Source organism: Mobula hypostoma, chromosome 2 (assembly GCF_963921235.1).
Source record: "Mobula hypostoma chromosome 2, sMobHyp1.1, whole genome shotgun sequence".
In the NCBI taxonomy this organism is placed as follows: Eukaryota; Metazoa; Chordata; class Chondrichthyes; order Myliobatiformes; family Myliobatidae; genus Mobula; species Mobula hypostoma.
The window spans coordinates 3,791,530-3,810,677 of record NC_086098.1 but is presented as its reverse complement, the minus strand read 5'-3'; the positions used below and the strand labels follow the sequence as shown (position 1 = coordinate 3,810,677).

The following is a 19,148-nucleotide window of genomic DNA, read 5'->3' as shown; positions in this document are numbered from 1 at the left end:
TGTATATGGATTTCAGCAAGGCATTTGATAAGGTACCCCATGCAAGGCCCATTGAGAAAGCAAGGAGGCATGGGATCCAAGGGGACATTGCTTTGGGGGTCCAGAACTGGCTTGCCCATAGAAGGCAAGGAGTGGTTGTAGACGGGTCATATTCTGCATGGAGGTCGGTGACCAGTGGTGCGCCTCAGGGATCTGTTCTGGGACCCCTTCTCTTCGTGATTTTTATAAACAACCTGGATGAGGAGTGGAGGGATGGGTTAGTAAATTTTCTGACACAAAGGTTGGGGGTGTTGTGTATAGTGTGGAGGGCTGTCAGAGGATACAGCGGGACATTGATAGGATGCAAAACTGAGCTGAGAAGTGGCAGATGGAGTTCAACCCAGATAAGTGTGAAGTGGTTCATTTTAGTAGGTCAAATATGATGGCAGAATATGTATAGTATTAATGGTAAGACTCTTGGCAGTGTGGAGGATCAGAGGAATCTTGGGGTCCGAGTCTGTAGGACACTCAAAGTTGCTGCGCAGGTTGCCTCCGTGGTTAGGAAGGCATACGGTGCATTGGCCTTCATCAATTCTGAGATTGAGTTTAGGAGCCAAGAGGTAATGTTGCAGCTATATAGGACCCTGGTCAGACCCCACTTGGAGTACTGTGCTCAGTTCTGGTCGCCTCACTACAGGAAGGATGTGCAAGCCATAGAAAATGCGCAGAGGAGATTTACAAGGATGTTGCCTGGATTGGGGAGCATGCCTTATGAGAATAGGTTGAGTGAACTTGGCCTTTTCTCGTTGGAGCGACGGAGGATGAGAGGTGACCTGATAGAGGTGTATAAGATGATGAGAGGCATTGATTGTGTGGATAGTTAGAGGCTTTTTCACAGGGCTGAAATGGCTAACACGAGAGGGCATAGTTTTACGGTGCTTGGAAGTAGGTACAGAGATGTCGGGTAAGTTATTTTACGCAGGAAGTGGTGAGTGCGAGGAATGGGCTACCTGCGACGGTGGTGAAGGCGGATACGATAGGGTCTTTTAAGAGACTCCTGGATAGGTACATGAACCTTAGAAAAATAGAGGGTTATGGGTAACCCTGGGTAATTTCTAAGGCAAGGACATATTCAGCACAGCTTTGTGGGCCGAAGGGCCTGTATTGTGCTGTAGGTTTTTCTGTGTTTCTATGTTCTATATATTCAAATCAACACCGTGCATTTTGCCAATGAAATGTATTCTATTGATTCCATTGGAAGAGAAACTGGGAGACACAGTACAACATGAAACAGACACAGTACAACATGAAACTGAGAGACACAGTACAACATGAAACTGAGACACAGTACAACATGAAACTGAGAGACATAGTACAACCTGAAACTGAGACACAGTACAACATGAAACTGAGAGACACAGTAGAACCTGAAACTGAGACACAGTACATGTATAACATGAAACTGAGAGAGACAGTACAACATGAAACTGAGAGACACAGTACAACATGAAACTGAGACACAGTACAACATGTACAATATGAAACTGAGAGACACAGTACAACATGAAATTGAGAGACACAGTACAACATGAAACACGGCTGTGCTAACTGGGATGGTTTTCCATCCTATGGGAATCTACTCCATCAAATTTGCTCTTGTACGCACCATTTTCAGCTAACATCAACCTATTACAGGTTTTGTGGCAATAATATGCAAGTTCACAAACACACACAAAGTGCTGGAGGAACTCAGCAGGTCAGCCAGTATCTACGGGAGGGAATAAACAGTCAATGTTCCAGGCCGAGACCCTTCATTAGGACTGAAGGGAAGGGGGGAGCAGCCAGAATAAGGTGGTGGGAGGAGGGCAAGGAAGACAAGCTCGATGGTGATAGGTGAAACTAGCTGGGGGTGGGGTGAAGTAAGAAGCAGATCACCTCAATAGGTGGAAGAGGTAAAGGGCTGAAGAAGGGATCTGATGGGAGAGGAGAGTGAATCATGTGAGAAAGAGAAGACAGAGGGGCACAAGAAGGAAGTGATAGACAGGTGAGGAGAAGGGGTAAAGGATAGCTAGAGTGGGGAATGGAAGTGAGAGAGGGGGAGAAATTACTGCAAGTTAGAATAAACTGACATACTGTATTCCCATGGTTTAAATTTATCTATTTCCTTAAAAATGTTCAACACTCGATGAAGAAATTGTCTTCCATCTACCCGAACTCTCAAACCTGCAGAGTAAATAACCCCAGGCTTTTGTTTAAAGTACATATAAAACTGAATAACATTTCTTGTAGATTCTTTGCCAGGTCAGCATGGCATATGCAATTATAAGGCTGAAGGATGTCATTACCAGACCGGTAACTATAAACCACCCAACCAAATAGTGCAGCTGCTGATTAAATTACAAATCACACAACTTGCAACCGCTCACCAAATTCACAAGCAACTGCAAAACAGAGTGATAAATAGCAGAAAAATTACCTTACACTCTCTAAATTAAACAAAATATCCTCTACTAATTTGACACATTTTGTGTAGGGGCAAACTGAAAGACCAACAGAGTTGATGTTCAAAATGACGGGCGATTTATTAAAAAGTGAAGCGCACCAGGAGACCAGTCAAAGCTGATATACCTGAGCATGAATTCATAAACACATGAGATTCTGCAGATGCTGGAAATCTGGAGCAACACACACAAAATGTTGGAAGAACTCAGCAGGTCAGGCAGAATCTACGTAAAGTAATATACTGTCAACGTTTAGGACAGTTTACCTTCTTCTGGACTGGACAGGAAGCGGGAAGATACCAGAATAAAAAGGTGCGGAGAGGGGAAGGAGGATGGCTAGGAGGTGACCGGTGAAGCTAGGTGGGTGGGAAAGGTAAAAGGCTGGAGAAGAAGGAATCTGATAGGAGAGGAGACTGGATCATAGGAGAAGGGGAACCCATGGGAGATGGTAGGCAGATGAGAGGAGTTAAAAGGCCAGAGTGGCAAATAGACGAAGAGGGAAGGGGAAAGGAATTTTTTTAACTGGAAGGAAAAATCTATATTCATGAATTTGGTACAGCTTTTATATTCTCAGTTGATGAGATTACCAGTAAAACTACATTTTGATAACAGAATGGTAGTGACAGGAAGACTTAATTAAGTAATGGACTAGGTCCTGATTATAGAATAAAATGATTATCCGCAGCTCTAACAGTAAATCCAGTTTTCTATCACAAAGCGGTAACATAATGAGAGAAGTTTCTGAAACGTGGGTGTCATCGCTGCTGCATTCCTGTGTCTGCAGTTCCCTGTTAACACATTAGCACAGTCCACATCACTATCTACTAGTTACTAGCCCTTACTGTTCTTTCCCCTTCAACACCCTGTATTCCCACCTCTTTGATTCTGCTTTCACACCTGACTGAAACCCACTGCACAGTGTCTGAAGTTGCAACAGTGGAGATCAATAGATCTCTCCCTCCTCCCAGTAACTTTTGACACCCTTACTAATCAAGAACATATCAATCCCTGCTTTAAATATGGCCAGTGTCTCCACAGCTGTGTGTGGCAATGAATTCCACAGATTCACCTCATCTCTGTTCTAAAGAGAGGTCCTCTACTATGAGGCTGTGACCTCTGGTCCAAGACTCCCTCACTGTAGGAAACATTGTCTCCACATCCACTCTGTCTAGGTTTTTCTCCTCTCATTCTTTTAAATTCCAGTGAGTACAGGCCAAGAGTCATCGCTCTTTTCGTAAGTTTATTTTATTTATTTATTGAGATAAGGCTCAGAGTAGACCCTTCCGGCCCTTTGAGCCATGCCACCAGCAATCCCCCAAATTAGCCTAACACAGGACGTTTTACAACGATCAATAACATACCAACCAGAAGGTTTTTGGACTGTGAAAGGACAGTGGAGCACGCGGAGAAACCCCACAGAGACACGGGGAGAATACACAAACTTTTTACAGGCAGCAGTGGGAACTGAACCCGGTCGCCAGTACCGTAAAGTGTTGTGCTAACCACTACGCCACCATGCCGCCTCAGATATGTTACCCTTTCATTCCCGAATCATTCTCATCAACCTCGTCTGGACTCTCTCCAATGCAAGTACATATTTTCTTGGATTAAGGACCCAAAACTGCTCACAATACTCCAAATACAATCTGACCAACACCTTATAAAGCCTCAGCATCACATCCTTGCTTTTTTATTCTAGTTCTCTCAAAATGAATGCTAACATTGCATTTGCCTTCCCTACCACTGGTTGTGGAATCCTGCACGAGAACTCACAAGTCCCTTTGCACCTCTGATTTTTGAATTTTCTCCCTGTTTAGAAAATAGTCTGTGCTTTCATTCCTTCTGCCGAAGTGCATGACCATACACTTCCCTAGACCATGCTCCATTTATTCCCAGAATGTCAGGATTGCTGATGAGGCGACATTTATTGCCCCTCTTTAACTGTGTGGCTGGCTGTGGTACAAACCAGGCAAACGCTGCAGGCCACAAACACAGATATCTGGAAATCTTAAGATGAACTTTTTTTGTCACATGTACATCAAAACATCGAAGCACACGGTGAAATGCCTTGTTTTTTTGTCAGTGACTAACACAGTCTGAGATGTCCTGGAGGCAAGTGTCGCCCTGCTTTCAGTACGCCAACACAGTTTACCAACCCTGAGCCGTATGTCTTTGGAATAGGGCAGGAAACACGTGCTCTCATACAAATTCCTTACCGATAGCGATGGGAATCGAACCCTGATCAGTGATTGCTGGTGAAGTGTTGCACTAACTACTTCACTACCATGTCACCATGAGTGTGCTTGAACAACACACACAAAATGCTGGAGGAACTCAGCAAATCAGGCAGGATCCATGGAAATGAATAAACATTTAACATTTTGGACCGAGACCCTTCATCAAGACTGGAAAGGAAGGGGGCAGAAGCCAGAATTAGAAGGTGCAGGGGAGGGGAAGGAGTACAAGCTGGCAGGTGATGGATGACACCAGATGAGGGGAGAGATGGGTGGGTGAGGGAGAGGGGATCAAAGTGTCACCTATCAACTGCCAGCTTCTACTCCTTCCCCTCCCCTACTCACCTTCCTTTCCAGTCCTGATGAAGGATCTTGGTCTGAAACTTTGTCTGTTTATTTTCCACAGATAAAGACTGCAGACTTCATTTCTTCAAGAGCATAACTGAATCAGGCAGTTTCTTCTTCTTCTCCTGGTTTTACGGCGGTTGTCACCCAGCTTAATGGTGCATTACCGCCACCTTCTGCTCCAGAGTGTGCAATAGACTTACATTCTAAATCCCTTCACTCAATCTCACACACACACACATATACCCTAACCTACACTTTATCCTCCCATCTTTTGCCATCCTAGTACCCTATTCCTGCTTATCCATCATATCCTATAAAAAACCCCTGTACCCCTTAAGAAAGCTAAAAATACCCTGACCTGTGCTCTCTCGCTCATGCCCAGCAACCCTTTTAATGTGAATTCCTGCACCCCAATTCCCTTAGATTAATTCTCATCATCTCTCTCTGTATCCCATACTTTCTGCAACTCAGAACTGCATGTTCTACTGACTCCTCTTCCTGACATTCCTCGCACAATCCTGCCTGGTGTATCCCTATCATTTTCAATGTTTTGTTTAATGCCCAGCCTTACTCTAGTCCACACAGGTTCCTCTCTTCTGTATCCACCACCAACCCTAGTACCTGCAAAACGCTTTTGTATTTGATATAAATGCCTCCCTTTCCCCTCCCTGTCCCATCTTTCTTACCATGTTTGATTTTTTCCCAGATTACACACTTAACCTCTGCTTTACTGATACTAATGTGCATTTCTATATTTTGTTTCTTTAACGCCCTCTTTGCCAACTCATCCAGCCTCTCATTCTCCTTCACCCCTACATGTGCTGGAACCCATAGAAATTTTACCTGACCTCCCTGATTTGAAATTCTTGTGACTGACTGAAGGACTTTGTAAAGTACACCTTGCCGACTGTTGAGTGAAAAGACCTTAAACTTGCTAGAACTGAGGATGGATCTGAGCATATCAACACTTTGACCTGTCTAGCTTTCTCCACCCATCGCAACACAACCAACACTGCCAGCATCTCTACTGTATACACCCCTAATCAAGCAGTTCTCTGTCAAAGTATGGTCATTTTGTAATTAATAAAGGTAACCTAAATATAATTAACTGCATTCAAGTTCCTCGGCCATTGCAATGGGATTTGAACCTTGTCCCAGGTCTATGCATTTCCTTTTGTTACCAATATGGCAAAACGTAGCTCAGAACAGAGACATTTGTCCATTTACAAGTGTCTGGCAGAATTCAATGATCCACTCCATTTTTAAACTTCTCATTCACTGAGACAATCCTGATCGATAAAAATCTTACCCAACATTTTCTCGCTGAGTATATGCAAAATCTCAAGCAGTGACCACTGAATGTCCAAATGCAAATGTACCAAATGCCAGGATGGTGGAAAGACCTAAAAGGAAAGTGAGTAAAGATTTTACCAACATTCTTACACCATGCAGCACCACATCATTATCGTAGTAGTATGTGTTTCACTTATTAGGAGTTGATTTGGAATTGAGTGATTTGCATATTACACACAAGAAGATCCCACAAAATGGCAGAAAGATGAGTTAACCAATAAAAATAAAAGACCAAAACCTAGACCTGTGATTACAAAATGCACATACTCTTTATTTTAGCACAGGGGAATAGAGAATGAATTTTTGTTTTTTGGAGAGGAATGACCATCTTTGGTTCATTTTAAGCCACTTCAAAAACTCAAGAACATTTACCTGCATCAGTCACAATTCTCACATCAGATGTGCATCATATTAAAACGATTAGCTTTGATTTGTCACTTGTACATCGAAATATACAGTGAAAGGCATTGTTTTGCATCAATGACCAACACAGTGCAAGGACATACCTAAACACAGAACAATACAGCACCGGACAGGCCCTTCGGCCCACAGTGTCATGCGGAACCAGTTAAATTAGTAATCAAATAACCAACTAAACTGATCCCTTCTCCTAACACAATGTCCACATTCTTCTATTTTCCTCACATTTAAACATATTATTTAAACATCTTATAAACGCCCCCACCCCAGGCAGCACATTTCAGACACCCTCTCTGTGTAACAAACTTGCCCCTCACATCTGCTCTCAAATTACCCCCTTTCACCTTAAATCATGCCCTCTGGTATTTGACATTTCAAATCTGGGAGAAAGATAACGTCTATCGAAAAGGATACCATCCATCTAATTCAGAAATCTTACTGAGAAAATTTACTTCAAATAAATATCTCTGCAAATTTGACACAAACCTTGCCTTGGTTGCTTATGGAGAGGTTGGCTAGGATGATACTGGGCCGTTCACGGAGATGGCCAATGAACAGGGTAAGTGCATGCAATTCCTCCACTAATACTGAAGGCAGCTGGATTTCCAGTTCTTCGTATGGATGGATAGGTTTATCACTCAGTTCTCTGGAAGGCTCCAAATATCTGGGAAGCGAAATAAAAATATCCTTTTTTAAATTACTTCCTCTATATGAATCTTTGCTCTGACTGCACTGTTCCCTGTTACTATTGATGGTGAGGATGTGGATGTGGTGAGGACCTACAAGTACCCGGGGGTGAATCTGGATGACAGACACGAGTGCAGTACCAACACAGAGGTTGAGTACAAGAAGGGCTGGAGTTAAAAACATAGAAAACCTACAGCGCAATACAGGTCCTTCAGCCCACAAAGTTGTGCCAAGCATGTCCTTACCTTAAAACTACCTAGGCTTACCCATAGCCCTCTATTTTTCTAAGCTCCATGTACCTATCCAGGAGTCTCTTAAAAGACCCTATCATTTCCAACTCCTCCACCACCACCGCTGGCAGCCCATTCAACGCACTCACCACTCTCTGCGTAAAAAACTTATCCCTGACATCTCCTCTATACCTACTTCCAAGCACCTTAAAACTATGCCCTCTCGTGCTAGCCATTTCAGCCCTGTGGAAAAGCCTCTGACTATCCACACGATCAATGCCTCTCATTATCTTTCACACCTCTATCAGGTCACCTCTCATCCTCCATCGCTCCAAGGAGAAAAGCCGAGTTCACTCAACCTATTCTCATAAGGCATGCTCCCCAATCCAGGCAACATCCTTGTAAATCTCCTCTGCACCCTTTCCATCATTTCCACATCCTTCCTGTAGTGAGGCGACCAGAATTGAGCACAGTACTCCAAGTGGGGTCTGACCGGGGTCTTGTATAGCTGTAACATTACCTCTCGGCTCTTAAACTCAATCCCTGATTGATGAAAGCCAATGCACTGTATGCCTTCTTAACCACACAGTCAACCTGCATAGCAGCTTTGAGTGTCCTATAGACTCGGACCCCAAGATTCCTCTGATCCTCCACACTGTCAAGAGTCTTACCATTAATGCTATATTCTGCCATCATATTTGACCTACCAAAATGAACCACCTTGCACTTATCTGGGTTGAACTCCATCTCCCACTTCTCAGCCCAGTTTTGCATCCTATCAATGTCCTGCTATAACCTTTGACAGCCCTTCACACTATCCACAACACCCCCAACCTTTGTGTAATCAGCCAATTTACTAACCCATCCCTCCACTTCCTCATCCAGGTCAAATATAAAAATCACAAAGAGTAGGGGTCCCAGAACAGATCCCTGAAGCACATCACTGGTCACCGACCTCCATGCAGAATATGACCCATCTACAACCACTCTTTGCCTTCTGTGGGCAAGCCAGTTCTGGATCAACAAAGCAATGTCCCCTTGGATCCCATGCCTCCTTACTTTCTCAATAAGCCTTGCATGCGGTACCTTATCAAATGCTTTGCTGAAATCCATATACACTATATCAATGACTCTACCTTCATCAATGTGCTTAGTCACATCCTCAAAAAATTCAATCAGGTCTTGGCTAAGGTGTTTCATAGAAACATAGAAAACCTACAGCATAATACAGGCCCTTCGGCCCACAAAGCTGTGCCGAACATGTCCTTACCTTTGTTGACTCTACTTTCTGAGGACAGTGAGGTTTTTTTGGAGTTTGCAGGCTTCTCCTTCACATGTTCTACCAGCCTGTTGTCACCAGTACCACCTTCTACGCAGTGGTGTGCTGGGGGATGGCATCAACACAGGTGATACCAAGAGGATCAATAAACTGATTAAAAAGAAAAGACTGGCTGTGATGTAGGAGTCAAACTGGACCGAACTGGACGTTGTGGTAGAACAAAGGACCCCCTGGAAAATCCTGGCAATTCTGGACAACATTTCTCACCCTCAGCATGCCACCTTGGCTGAACAGAGGAGAACTTTCAGTAACAGACTAAGATGAGATCCAAGGGGACATTGCTTTTTCCCAGGGCTGAAATGGTTGCCACAAGAGAACACAGGTTTAAAGTGCTGGGGAGTCGGGACAGAGGAGATGTCAGGGGTAAGTTTTTTTACGCAGAGAGTGGTGAGTGCGTGGAATGGGCTGCCGGCAACGGTGGTGGAGGTGGATACGATAGGGTCTTTTAAGAGACTTCTGGATAGGTACATGGAGCTTAGAAAAATAGAGGGCTATGGGTAAGCCTAGTAATTTCTAAGGTAGGGACATGTTCGGCACAACTTTGTGGGCCGAAGGGCCTGTATTGTGCTGTAGGTTTTCTATGTTTCTGTGATTGCACTGCTCCAAAGAGCGCTACATGAGGTCATTCTTACCCTTAGGCCCTATAATGAGTCAGCCTATAGCCAGGGATGAGGTGACCCCTTCTTGTTAGACTGTTTGTAGTAACTTATTTTTTATTCGTTCTACTTCTCATCTAATATCTATATCTGTGCACTTGTAATGCTACTGTGACACTGTAATTTCCTTCAGGATCAATAAAGTATCCATCTCTACACAGCTGAAGGAAACATCATTCCTCTGGGTGACAGTGGAAAACACAGTACATTCAGTCACACACAGCACAGATAGTTATGATCCAGCACATAGAGTCACGAAATAATAATAGCACAAATCCCTAAAGATTGATGGTGAATAGGAGGTTGCTTGGAGCCATGTTTCTGTATGAACAAGCACACAGTAATTCCTCATCTCTGGCTGGGTCAGCCACAGACTAAAGCAATCCAGATCATCTTCCAGGGAGCAACAGGGCAAGGCAGCACCAGTGGGACAGCCAGCCCCCGACCCAGTACAAATTCCAGCGTGCCCACTATGCCTCTGTTCTCTCTCACACCACTGAATATACTACTGCCAAATCGCAATTCTGCTTTACCAATTGAATTTATACTGGATCAGACCTTTACATCCCAACCACTTTCCAAGCTGCGGTGTGAAATGCTCCAACACACAACCTTGGTTGCCGCGCAGCTGGAGTTTTCTTATGTGTTTTCAGGTTGTGTAAAAAAATTTCTGCTCAGAATAATGGTTGGTCTGCACAGCTGTAAAAAATAACTAGAGGGAACGTTGATCGCACATTGCGCATATTAAAATATAGGCTGATATTTGAATCCAAATGGATACAATGCTTCCACAATACCAGACATGCATGCATTCATTTACTTTAAAAATCCCATGATCATTCTTGGTAATTTTGTCAGAAATAATACAGTACTACAAGAGTTGTTGGGATTAAACAAACAATTAAGGCATACATTTATACGGCAGGCTTCCACAGGAAAGCAGCATCTATCACCAAGGCCCTACACCATGATCTCCTATCGCTATGACCATCGTACAGGAGGTACAGGTGTCTGTCTGAGGCCCCACATCATGATCTCCTATCACTACAACCATCGTACAGGAGGTACAGGTGTCTGTCTGAAGCCCCACACCACCAGGTTCAGGAACAATTATTACCTTACAAATACCAGGCTCCTGAACCAGTGTGGATAACTTCACTCACTTCAACTCAACCTGCAGACTCACTCTCAAGGTTTTACAACTCATGTTCAGTATTTTTTTTTATTTGTAAAACTTCTAGGACCAGAGGGCACAACCTCAGAATAGAGGGACTTCCATATAGAATGGAGATGAGGAGCAATATCTTTAGCCAGAGGGTGGTGAATATATGGAATTCATTACCACAAGTGGCTGTGGAGCCCAGGTCATTGAGTGTATTTAAGGCGGAGGTTAATAGATTCTTGATAAGTCAAGGTGTGAAAGGTTATGGGGAGAAGGCAGGAAAATGGTATTTAGAGGGAAACTAATCAAATGGCAGAGCAGACTTAATGAGCTGAATGCCCTAATTCTGCTCCAAGGTCTTATGGTCTAACTTGTCTTCTATTGCACATTGGATGATTGTCAGTTCTTGTTTATGTACAGTTTTTCACAAATTCTATAGAATTTCTTTATTTCCCTGTAAATGTCTGCAGGAAAATGAATACCAAGGTACATATAGGTATTTTGATAATAAATTTTTCTTTGAATTTACATTAGAAGAGTTACATGGATTATATTAAAAATTAAGGTCTATATTATTACACCAGGCTTAGAAAGATAACTGCAAGAGGTAAACAACAAAATAATTAAAGTTTAAAGGCAGTACGAAACGTTTGAAGCCAAGGTTTACAAATGATGCAATACTGTTTTCACTGATCAGAAGCACAGAACAGCAATGGTTTTTCGAAAATATTCCTTCCTCAGAATTTGTTTGTGGTTATGATAAGACTGCTTGAAGCTGAACACAAATATAATTTCAGACTACTTGTATCACGTAGGAATTTGGAGAAACAATAAATTAACTTTTATTTAATGTAATGCAACACTTTGCAATAACTCAACTAAGCTAAAAATGTTTTGTTGATGATCTTCATTTGTACTCAGTGTCTGAGGCTTCTTGCTTAAGTGTCCAACAATAATCAGCCAGCATTCATGGATTCCAGTTGCCCTGATACCATTTCTCCAAGACTGCAAAGTCCTGGTGAAACCTTTGACCATGCTCGCCACAGATAACACCAAGATTTGCAGGGAAGAAGTCTAAATGAGAATGCAGAAAATGAATCTTTAGTGACATGCTGCACTCCATGATTTTGTGTGCTTGAAGCATGTTGTCAACTGGCTGCAGTAGTTTGGTGCTCTATAGTTACCAAGAAAATTTTCTACAACATGTCTGAATGCCTTCCATGTGATTTTCTCTGGTTCCACTGGAGATTCTTCAGATTGCCTGCCATTGATGACCTGTTTGATTTGTGAACCAAGAAAAAATGTCTTCCTTTAGCCTTGACATTAGTTATTCTGGGAAACATCTGACTCAAATATCAAAATCCTTCTCGGAAATGTTGTGCTTGGTGACAGCAGATTCCATCCTTGCAGTCTTGAACCCAGTAATTCAGCTTTTGCCTTTAACACACCCAGGTCTCTGATCAGGCCATTTAACTCACTTGACATAAAGGGTTAAATATCTGTATCATTATCAGTGTCGTTTTCCATTCCTGGCTTGTGCATCATGGCACCTTTGTCTGTCTCCTCTAGAGTCCCCGTCTCTGGTGGTTCCAGTACTGGAAGACTATTGTCATGCTGCACAGGTCTCCTGACCGAAGGGAGATTGGGGTATTCAAAGGATTTCCTGTTTTTAGCAAAGAAGCCCGACACGCTGGTCAGACAGAAGTAGCAGTCTGTCACTTGATCCTTCTGCTCTCACCATATCATCCGAACAGCAAACGGCATTGGCTTCCGAGTACCTCTGATTCAAGCTCGAAGATCGGTAGCACATGTTGTGCAACAAATGTGAGGAGCCCAGGCTGTCTTGGTCACCAATTTTGCACCGAAAGTAGAGCTCATAGCCTTTCTTAAAAAGAGGTGTCATGCTCCGTCTTTCAGATTTAAGTGTATACTCACCACAAATATAACAAAGTATCGTGTCTGTTGCAACATTGGCAAGACATTTTGCTATCGCAAATACTCCTGAAAATACTTTTTATAATGAGTACATACAATATGCTATGCATGTAGAGCATGTGCATAAACATGATCACAAACTGATATAAATGTAAACGCAATGTGTGTGATGCTTTTATAGCCTTTCTAAAACCTGTCCTGCCGCGCAGTATCTGCCCTATCTTAGCACGCCTGGACAACATAGAATTCTTTTCCGCTTAGGTTGTGGGCAACATTTTAATGACTAGATTTATAACTTGAAATAACAAATATAGGTGATTTCAAAAAAATGGTGCTTGATAGGGAAATTTCATGGTGAGGAGTACAATGAAATAGACACAGTACATTCTGCAATTCTGCAGATGCTGGAAATCCAGAGCAGCACACACAAAATGCTGGAGAAACTCAGCAGGTCAGGCAGAATCTATGGAGGGGAATTAACAGTCCACATTTCAGGCTGAGACCCTTCATCAGGACTGGAAAAGAAGGGGGAAGAAGCGAGAATAAGAAAGTGGATGAGGGGAAGGAGTACAAGCTGGCAAGGTGACAGATGAGACCAGGTGAGGGGAGGGGGGATGAAGCGAGAAGCCAGGAGGTGATAGGTGGAAGAGGTAAAGGACTGCAGAAGAAAGATTCGGATAGGAGAGGACAGTGGGCCAAGGGAGAAAGAGAAGGAGGGGAACCAGAGGGAAGTGACAGGCAGGTGAGGAGAGGGGATAAGAGGGAAACCAGAAAGGGTAATGTTAAAAGAGGGAAAGGGTAGGGGGACAAATTACCAGAAGTACAAGCTGGAACTGGTCTGATTCAGAAAGATGAATTAGATACAGCTTTAAGAGTACTTCTGCAGCAAACTCCTATGATTCAGCAACCAATGCTTCTTGTTTAAAAGTCAGTTTATTACCAAAGTATGTATGTCACCATATACAGGTCTGAGATTCATTTTTTTGTGGACATTCACAGTAGATACAAAGAAACACAATAAAATCAATGAAAAACTACACACAAACAAAGATGGACAAACAACCAATGAGCATAAGAACACACTCTGTGCAATTACAAATAATAATATAGACAGTAAATAATACTGAGAACACGAGTGGTATAGAGTCCTTGAAAGTGAGTCCACAGGTTATGGAATCAGTTTGGTGATGAGGTGAGTGAAGTTACTCCGGAACCTGAAGGCTGAAGGGTAATATCTGTTCCTGAATCTGATGGTGTGGGACCTGAGGCTCCTGTACCTCTCTCCTGGCAGTAGTAGCAAAAAGAGAATATGGCCTGGATGGTGGGGGCTCTTTGATGACGGATGCTACTTTCTGGTGACATCCCTAAGGCTTCTGTACCTCCTTCTCGGCAGCAGAAGCATGACACAGCAAAACGTGACAGGCGAGATGTTTCAAGCTCCAGCATTTCACAAGCAGAATATATTTTCTGTATTGGATTAGTGGCTTTTTATTATAATCTATGAAACTATGATCAATATCACAAGGTGATTGAAACATTACCTGAAAATAAATACTTTGACATATTGGAGGAAGTTAACACATTGTTGTCTGATGTCATCTGCTTCACTACAAATGCTGGTAATGTTCCCTGTTTTAAATACAAAATCAAGACAAACAAATATTTAGATTTATTTATCATTATTATTTATTTAGAAATGCAACGTGTAACTGGCCCTTCCAGCCTAATGAGCCACACCACCCAGCAACCCACCTATTTAACCGCAGCGTAACCACAGGACAATTTACAATGACCAATTAACCTACAAACCGGTACGCCTTTGGACTGTGGGAGGAAACTGGAGCACCCAAAGGAAAGCCACACGGTCACAGGGAGAACATACGAACTTACAGATGGCGCTGCAAATTGAACTGCAAACTGCTGTAATAATGTCACGCTAACCACTACATGAGCGCTTATCACGTGTACATGTACATCACTTATCATACGTACATCAGAGCATACTGTGAAATGCACTGTTTTGCCCTAACAACCAAAATACGCAAGGATGTACTGGGGCAGTCCGAAAATTTTACCACACGTTCCAGCACCAATATAGGATACCCAATATAATATGAGGCTACATTCAAATCATTAGAATGCAATCAGATTTTTCTGATTGTTTTACGAGCCAGATTTCTGAGATTACAGTTCTTTATTCACAAATAGGGGGAAAACCTCAAAATAAATCTCAAGGTTCTACATGGTATATGTAAGGTCTGGGATATCTCGAATCAAATCCTCAGCATTCTTAAGTGGGACGATGAACAGCCAGGTCATTATCAATATAGATACCAATGACCTGGGTAGGACGAGTGACAAGGATCTGCACGTAATTTCAGGGAGCTAGGTGCTAAGTTAAAGGCAGGACCTCCAAGATTGTGATCTCAGAATTGCTACCCATGTAACGTGCGAGTGAGGCCAAAACTAGGAAGATTATAGAGTTTCATACGTGGCTAAGTAGGGAGGGCATAAGACTTTTGGATCGGTGGGCTCCCTTCCAGGGAAGATGGGACCTGTACAGAAGTGACGGTTTACACCTGAACTGGAGGGGGACTAATATCCAAGCAGAAAGGTTTGTTAATGCTGCTCGGTGGGGGTTAAACTAGAGTTGCGGGGGAATGGGAACCAGAGTGCCAGAACAATTAGTGGAGGCAGATGTTGGTAAAACTTCAGACAAAGTTAGGAATCAAAAGGTTGATGTGATTAGTTTCCTGAACGGCCTATATTTCAATGTAAGGAAAGGCGGACAATAGTACTGAAGATGAGGTGGCTGGTTTCCAAACAGAGGCAATACCTTGTGAGGGCAGGCTACTGACAGGACAATATTGCAGTCAACAGGATGAGTTGCAAAGTAAAAGGTAGACCAAATCAAAACGGTGAATACAGGACTGAAGTTGCTATATTTGAATGCCCGCAGTATACAGAATAAGGCAGATGAACTTGCAGCACAGTTGCAGATTGGTATGTATGATGTTGTAGGCATCACTGAATCATGACTGAAAGATTATAGCTGGGAGCTTTATGTCCAGGGATACACATTATATCAAAGGGTCAGGCAGGAAGGCAGAAGTGTTAGCTTTGCTCTGTTGGTAAAAAAAATAAAATCAAATCATTAGAAAGAGGTGACATGGGCCAGCTGGTGGCGCAATGACATCGGCGCCGGACCCGGGAGCGGAGGTTCCCGGGTTCGAAACCAGTCAGGTCCACTCCCGAGTGCGCTTTCCATCCATGCCGGGTTGGGTGTCAAGATCGCAACTCGACCTCGTAAAATAAAGGGAAAAATACTGCGAAAATGCCTGTGTGAGGAGTGGGGCACCACAGTCCCGCTTGTAAAAGCCATTATTAAAAAGACATCACAGATACACGCAGACACACACGCACAGACTCGCATGCACACAGGCACACGCCAAAAAAAAGAGGTGACATTGGGTCAGAAGGCATTGAAGCATTGTGGATAGAGCTAAGGAACTGCAAGGGTTAAAGGAGCCTTATGGGAATTGTATACAGACCTACAAACAGTAGTTCAGATGTGGTCTACAAATTACAATGGGAGATAGAAAATACATGCCAAAAGGGCAATGTTCCAATAGTCATGGGGGATTTCTTTTTTTTTTTAATTTTATTTTTATTTGGATAAGGAGTTCACAATTATCATGTACTTTTTTCACACATATAACCTTTTCCATTTTTTTATATGTATAAAACTACAATTATTTATACATTCTTAAGTACACATTGAGATGATATAAAAGCAAAATAAACATTTAAATAGATAATTATGTACTGTGGTAAATCTAACCTATTAGGCTAAGTAATGAAATTAGTTGTTAAGAAAAATGGTAATAATAGTTTCCATACAACCCTTCTGGACCATTTCCACTGGTCCAAAATGTTGCATACAAGCCTATATACCAACCATTGTAGGTGTTTATATCCCAAATTGTTCGTGCTTGTTCCTGCCCGCAGACATAATTATCCAATCCCTATGTACTTATTTACTTAATTTTTTCATTTTTTTTTATCCCTTTCCCAAATCTTTCCCTTTACTTGTGTTAATTCTCTATTTTCCAAAAAAAAACAACAAACATTTAGACTAGGGGTGCTTACGTTAGCAATATTACTGTGTTGATGAGAAGAGCAATATAAATCATTAGGAGAGTCATCTAAAGTCTGCTCGCATTGGGGTTATATATTCAATCCATTTATTCCAGATTTGATAAAATGTTTCTTTTTGAGTTCTCAGGGAGTAGGTCAACTTTTCCATTTTAAATATTTCCAAGATAATTTCGTACCAATCTTCTAATGTAGGTGGTATTGGATTTAGCCATTTTCTAGTGATTGATTTCTTACTTGCTGCTAAGAGGGCCTACAGCAACTTTATATCTTCCTTTTGTTCAAGGAACAATACATGCCCCAAATAGAGCGTCTCAAAGTTCAGAGGTATCTGGGACCTAAGTACCTTAACTAATGTTCTATGAATACCTTCCCAAAATAGACTTAATTTAGGGCAATCCCAGAAAATATGAAAATGATTTGCCTCCTTAGAGCCGCACCTTCTCCAACACATCACATTTGTATCTTTATATTTTTCCTGATATGGGGTCTTGAAGTATCTTATAATGTTTTTCCAACAATGTTCTCTCCAAGTCAAAGAATTAGTCGAGGACCATTGAAAGCTGCAGATTTTCCCCCAAGCCTCCTCTGAAAGTACCAACCCCGCTTCTTTCTCCCACTTCTCTTTAATATACAGTGTATTTACATTTTTAGCATGGGAGAGTGCATTATATAGGCGAGAAACTGATTTACTAGGTATTGAACTGCAAGCCGAATTCAGAATCTTGAAAAATTCTAATTCTACTGTTGATAGGTCTGTATATCTACAATTCTGGTTAACATAGTTTCGTATTTGAAGGTACCTAAAAAAGTCATTATGTTCTAGGCCATGTTTGTCCTGCAGGATTTGGAAACTTTGTAATACTCTTTTATCTATAAATGAGAGGTAGGTTGTAAGACCTTTCTTTATCCATAGCTCAAATCTTTTATCTCCTCTGTTGGGAAGGAATTCGGTATCATATGCACACCATCTAAAGAGTTTTAGCATGTTATTAATTCCACATGAATTAACCACCTTCTGCCATACTTTTAATGTAAGATTTATCCAAGCATTATTAAATTTTTCCAACTGGGCCATCAATCCTTTGTCAGCTATTGAGGCCTGAAGAGGAAAACTGTCAACTAATCCAAATTCTATTTCCTTCCATCTAGCCTTATATTCCCTATTACACCAATATAACAGAAGGGTTATCTGTGAGGCATAAAAATAATTTCTCAGGCAAGGAAGAACCATACCTCCTCTTTCCTTCCCTAACTGTAAGGTGTTATATCGAATTCTAGGTTTCCTTCCTTGCCAAATGAAGCGGGAAATCCATGTCCCATTCCCTGAATTGATTATCATCCACCTCCACTGGTAAAGTACGGAAAAGATATAATAACCGAGGAAGAATATTCATTTTTATAGTATTTATCCTTGAATTTAAACTTAAAAAGGGGATAAGATTCCATCTATGCATATCTGCTTTTATCTCTGAGATTAATGGCCCATAATTTACCTGTGACAGTGTTGAAAGATCCTTCGGCAGGGTTATTCCTAAATATTTTAATGATTTAGCTTCCCACTTAAGATCGTATGTATCCTGCAATTTTTTGGATGGTGTATAATTTAGGGACATAACCTGCGTTTTCTTTACATTTATTTTATAACCTGATATTTTCCCAAAGTCATCCAACAGTGTAAACAATCCTATAAATGATTTTTCTGGTTCACTCAGATAGACCAAAACATCATCTGCGAATAACGCCACTTTCTGTTCAATCCCTGCCACCTTGATACCTTTTACGATTTCGCTCTGTCTTATTAGTTGGGCAAGTGGTTCAATATATAGCGCAAAAAGGAGAGGAGAAATTGGGCATCCCTGTCTAGTGCCTCTCTCTAAAATGAAGGAGTCAGAGAGGTCCCCATTTATCTTAATTCGGGCTGTTGGGCTGTCATACAGAGTCTGAATTACTTTAATAAACCTTTCTTGAAAGCCGAATCTTCCTAACACTCTGTATAGGAATGCCCAACTAACCGAATCAAAAGCTTTCTCAGCGTCCAATCCTACTACCATTGTCTCTGTCTCGTTCTTATTAACCTGTTCTAATATGTGCAGAGTTCTCCTTATGTTGTCCTGTGTTTGTCTTTGTTGAATAAATCCAGTCTGGT

General features: G+C 41.9%; 1 protein-coding gene across 1 annotated transcript in view; it reads right to left on the bottom strand.

The window, feature by feature from the left end:
* Positions 1 to 19,148, bottom strand: part of mms22l (MMS22-like, DNA repair protein) — a 297,601-nt gene that overhangs the window by 247,042 nt on the left and 31,411 nt on the right. The window contains exons 5-7 of the mRNA XM_063033047.1: positions 14,386 to 14,473; positions 7,322 to 7,499; positions 6,372 to 6,465 (exon numbers count right to left, since the gene is read on the bottom strand). Coding sequence (XP_062889117.1) covers positions 6,372 to 6,465; positions 7,322 to 7,499; positions 14,386 to 14,473 — 360 coding nt within the window. The remainder of the gene's footprint in view (positions 1 to 6,371; positions 6,466 to 7,321; positions 7,500 to 14,385; positions 14,474 to 19,148) is intronic.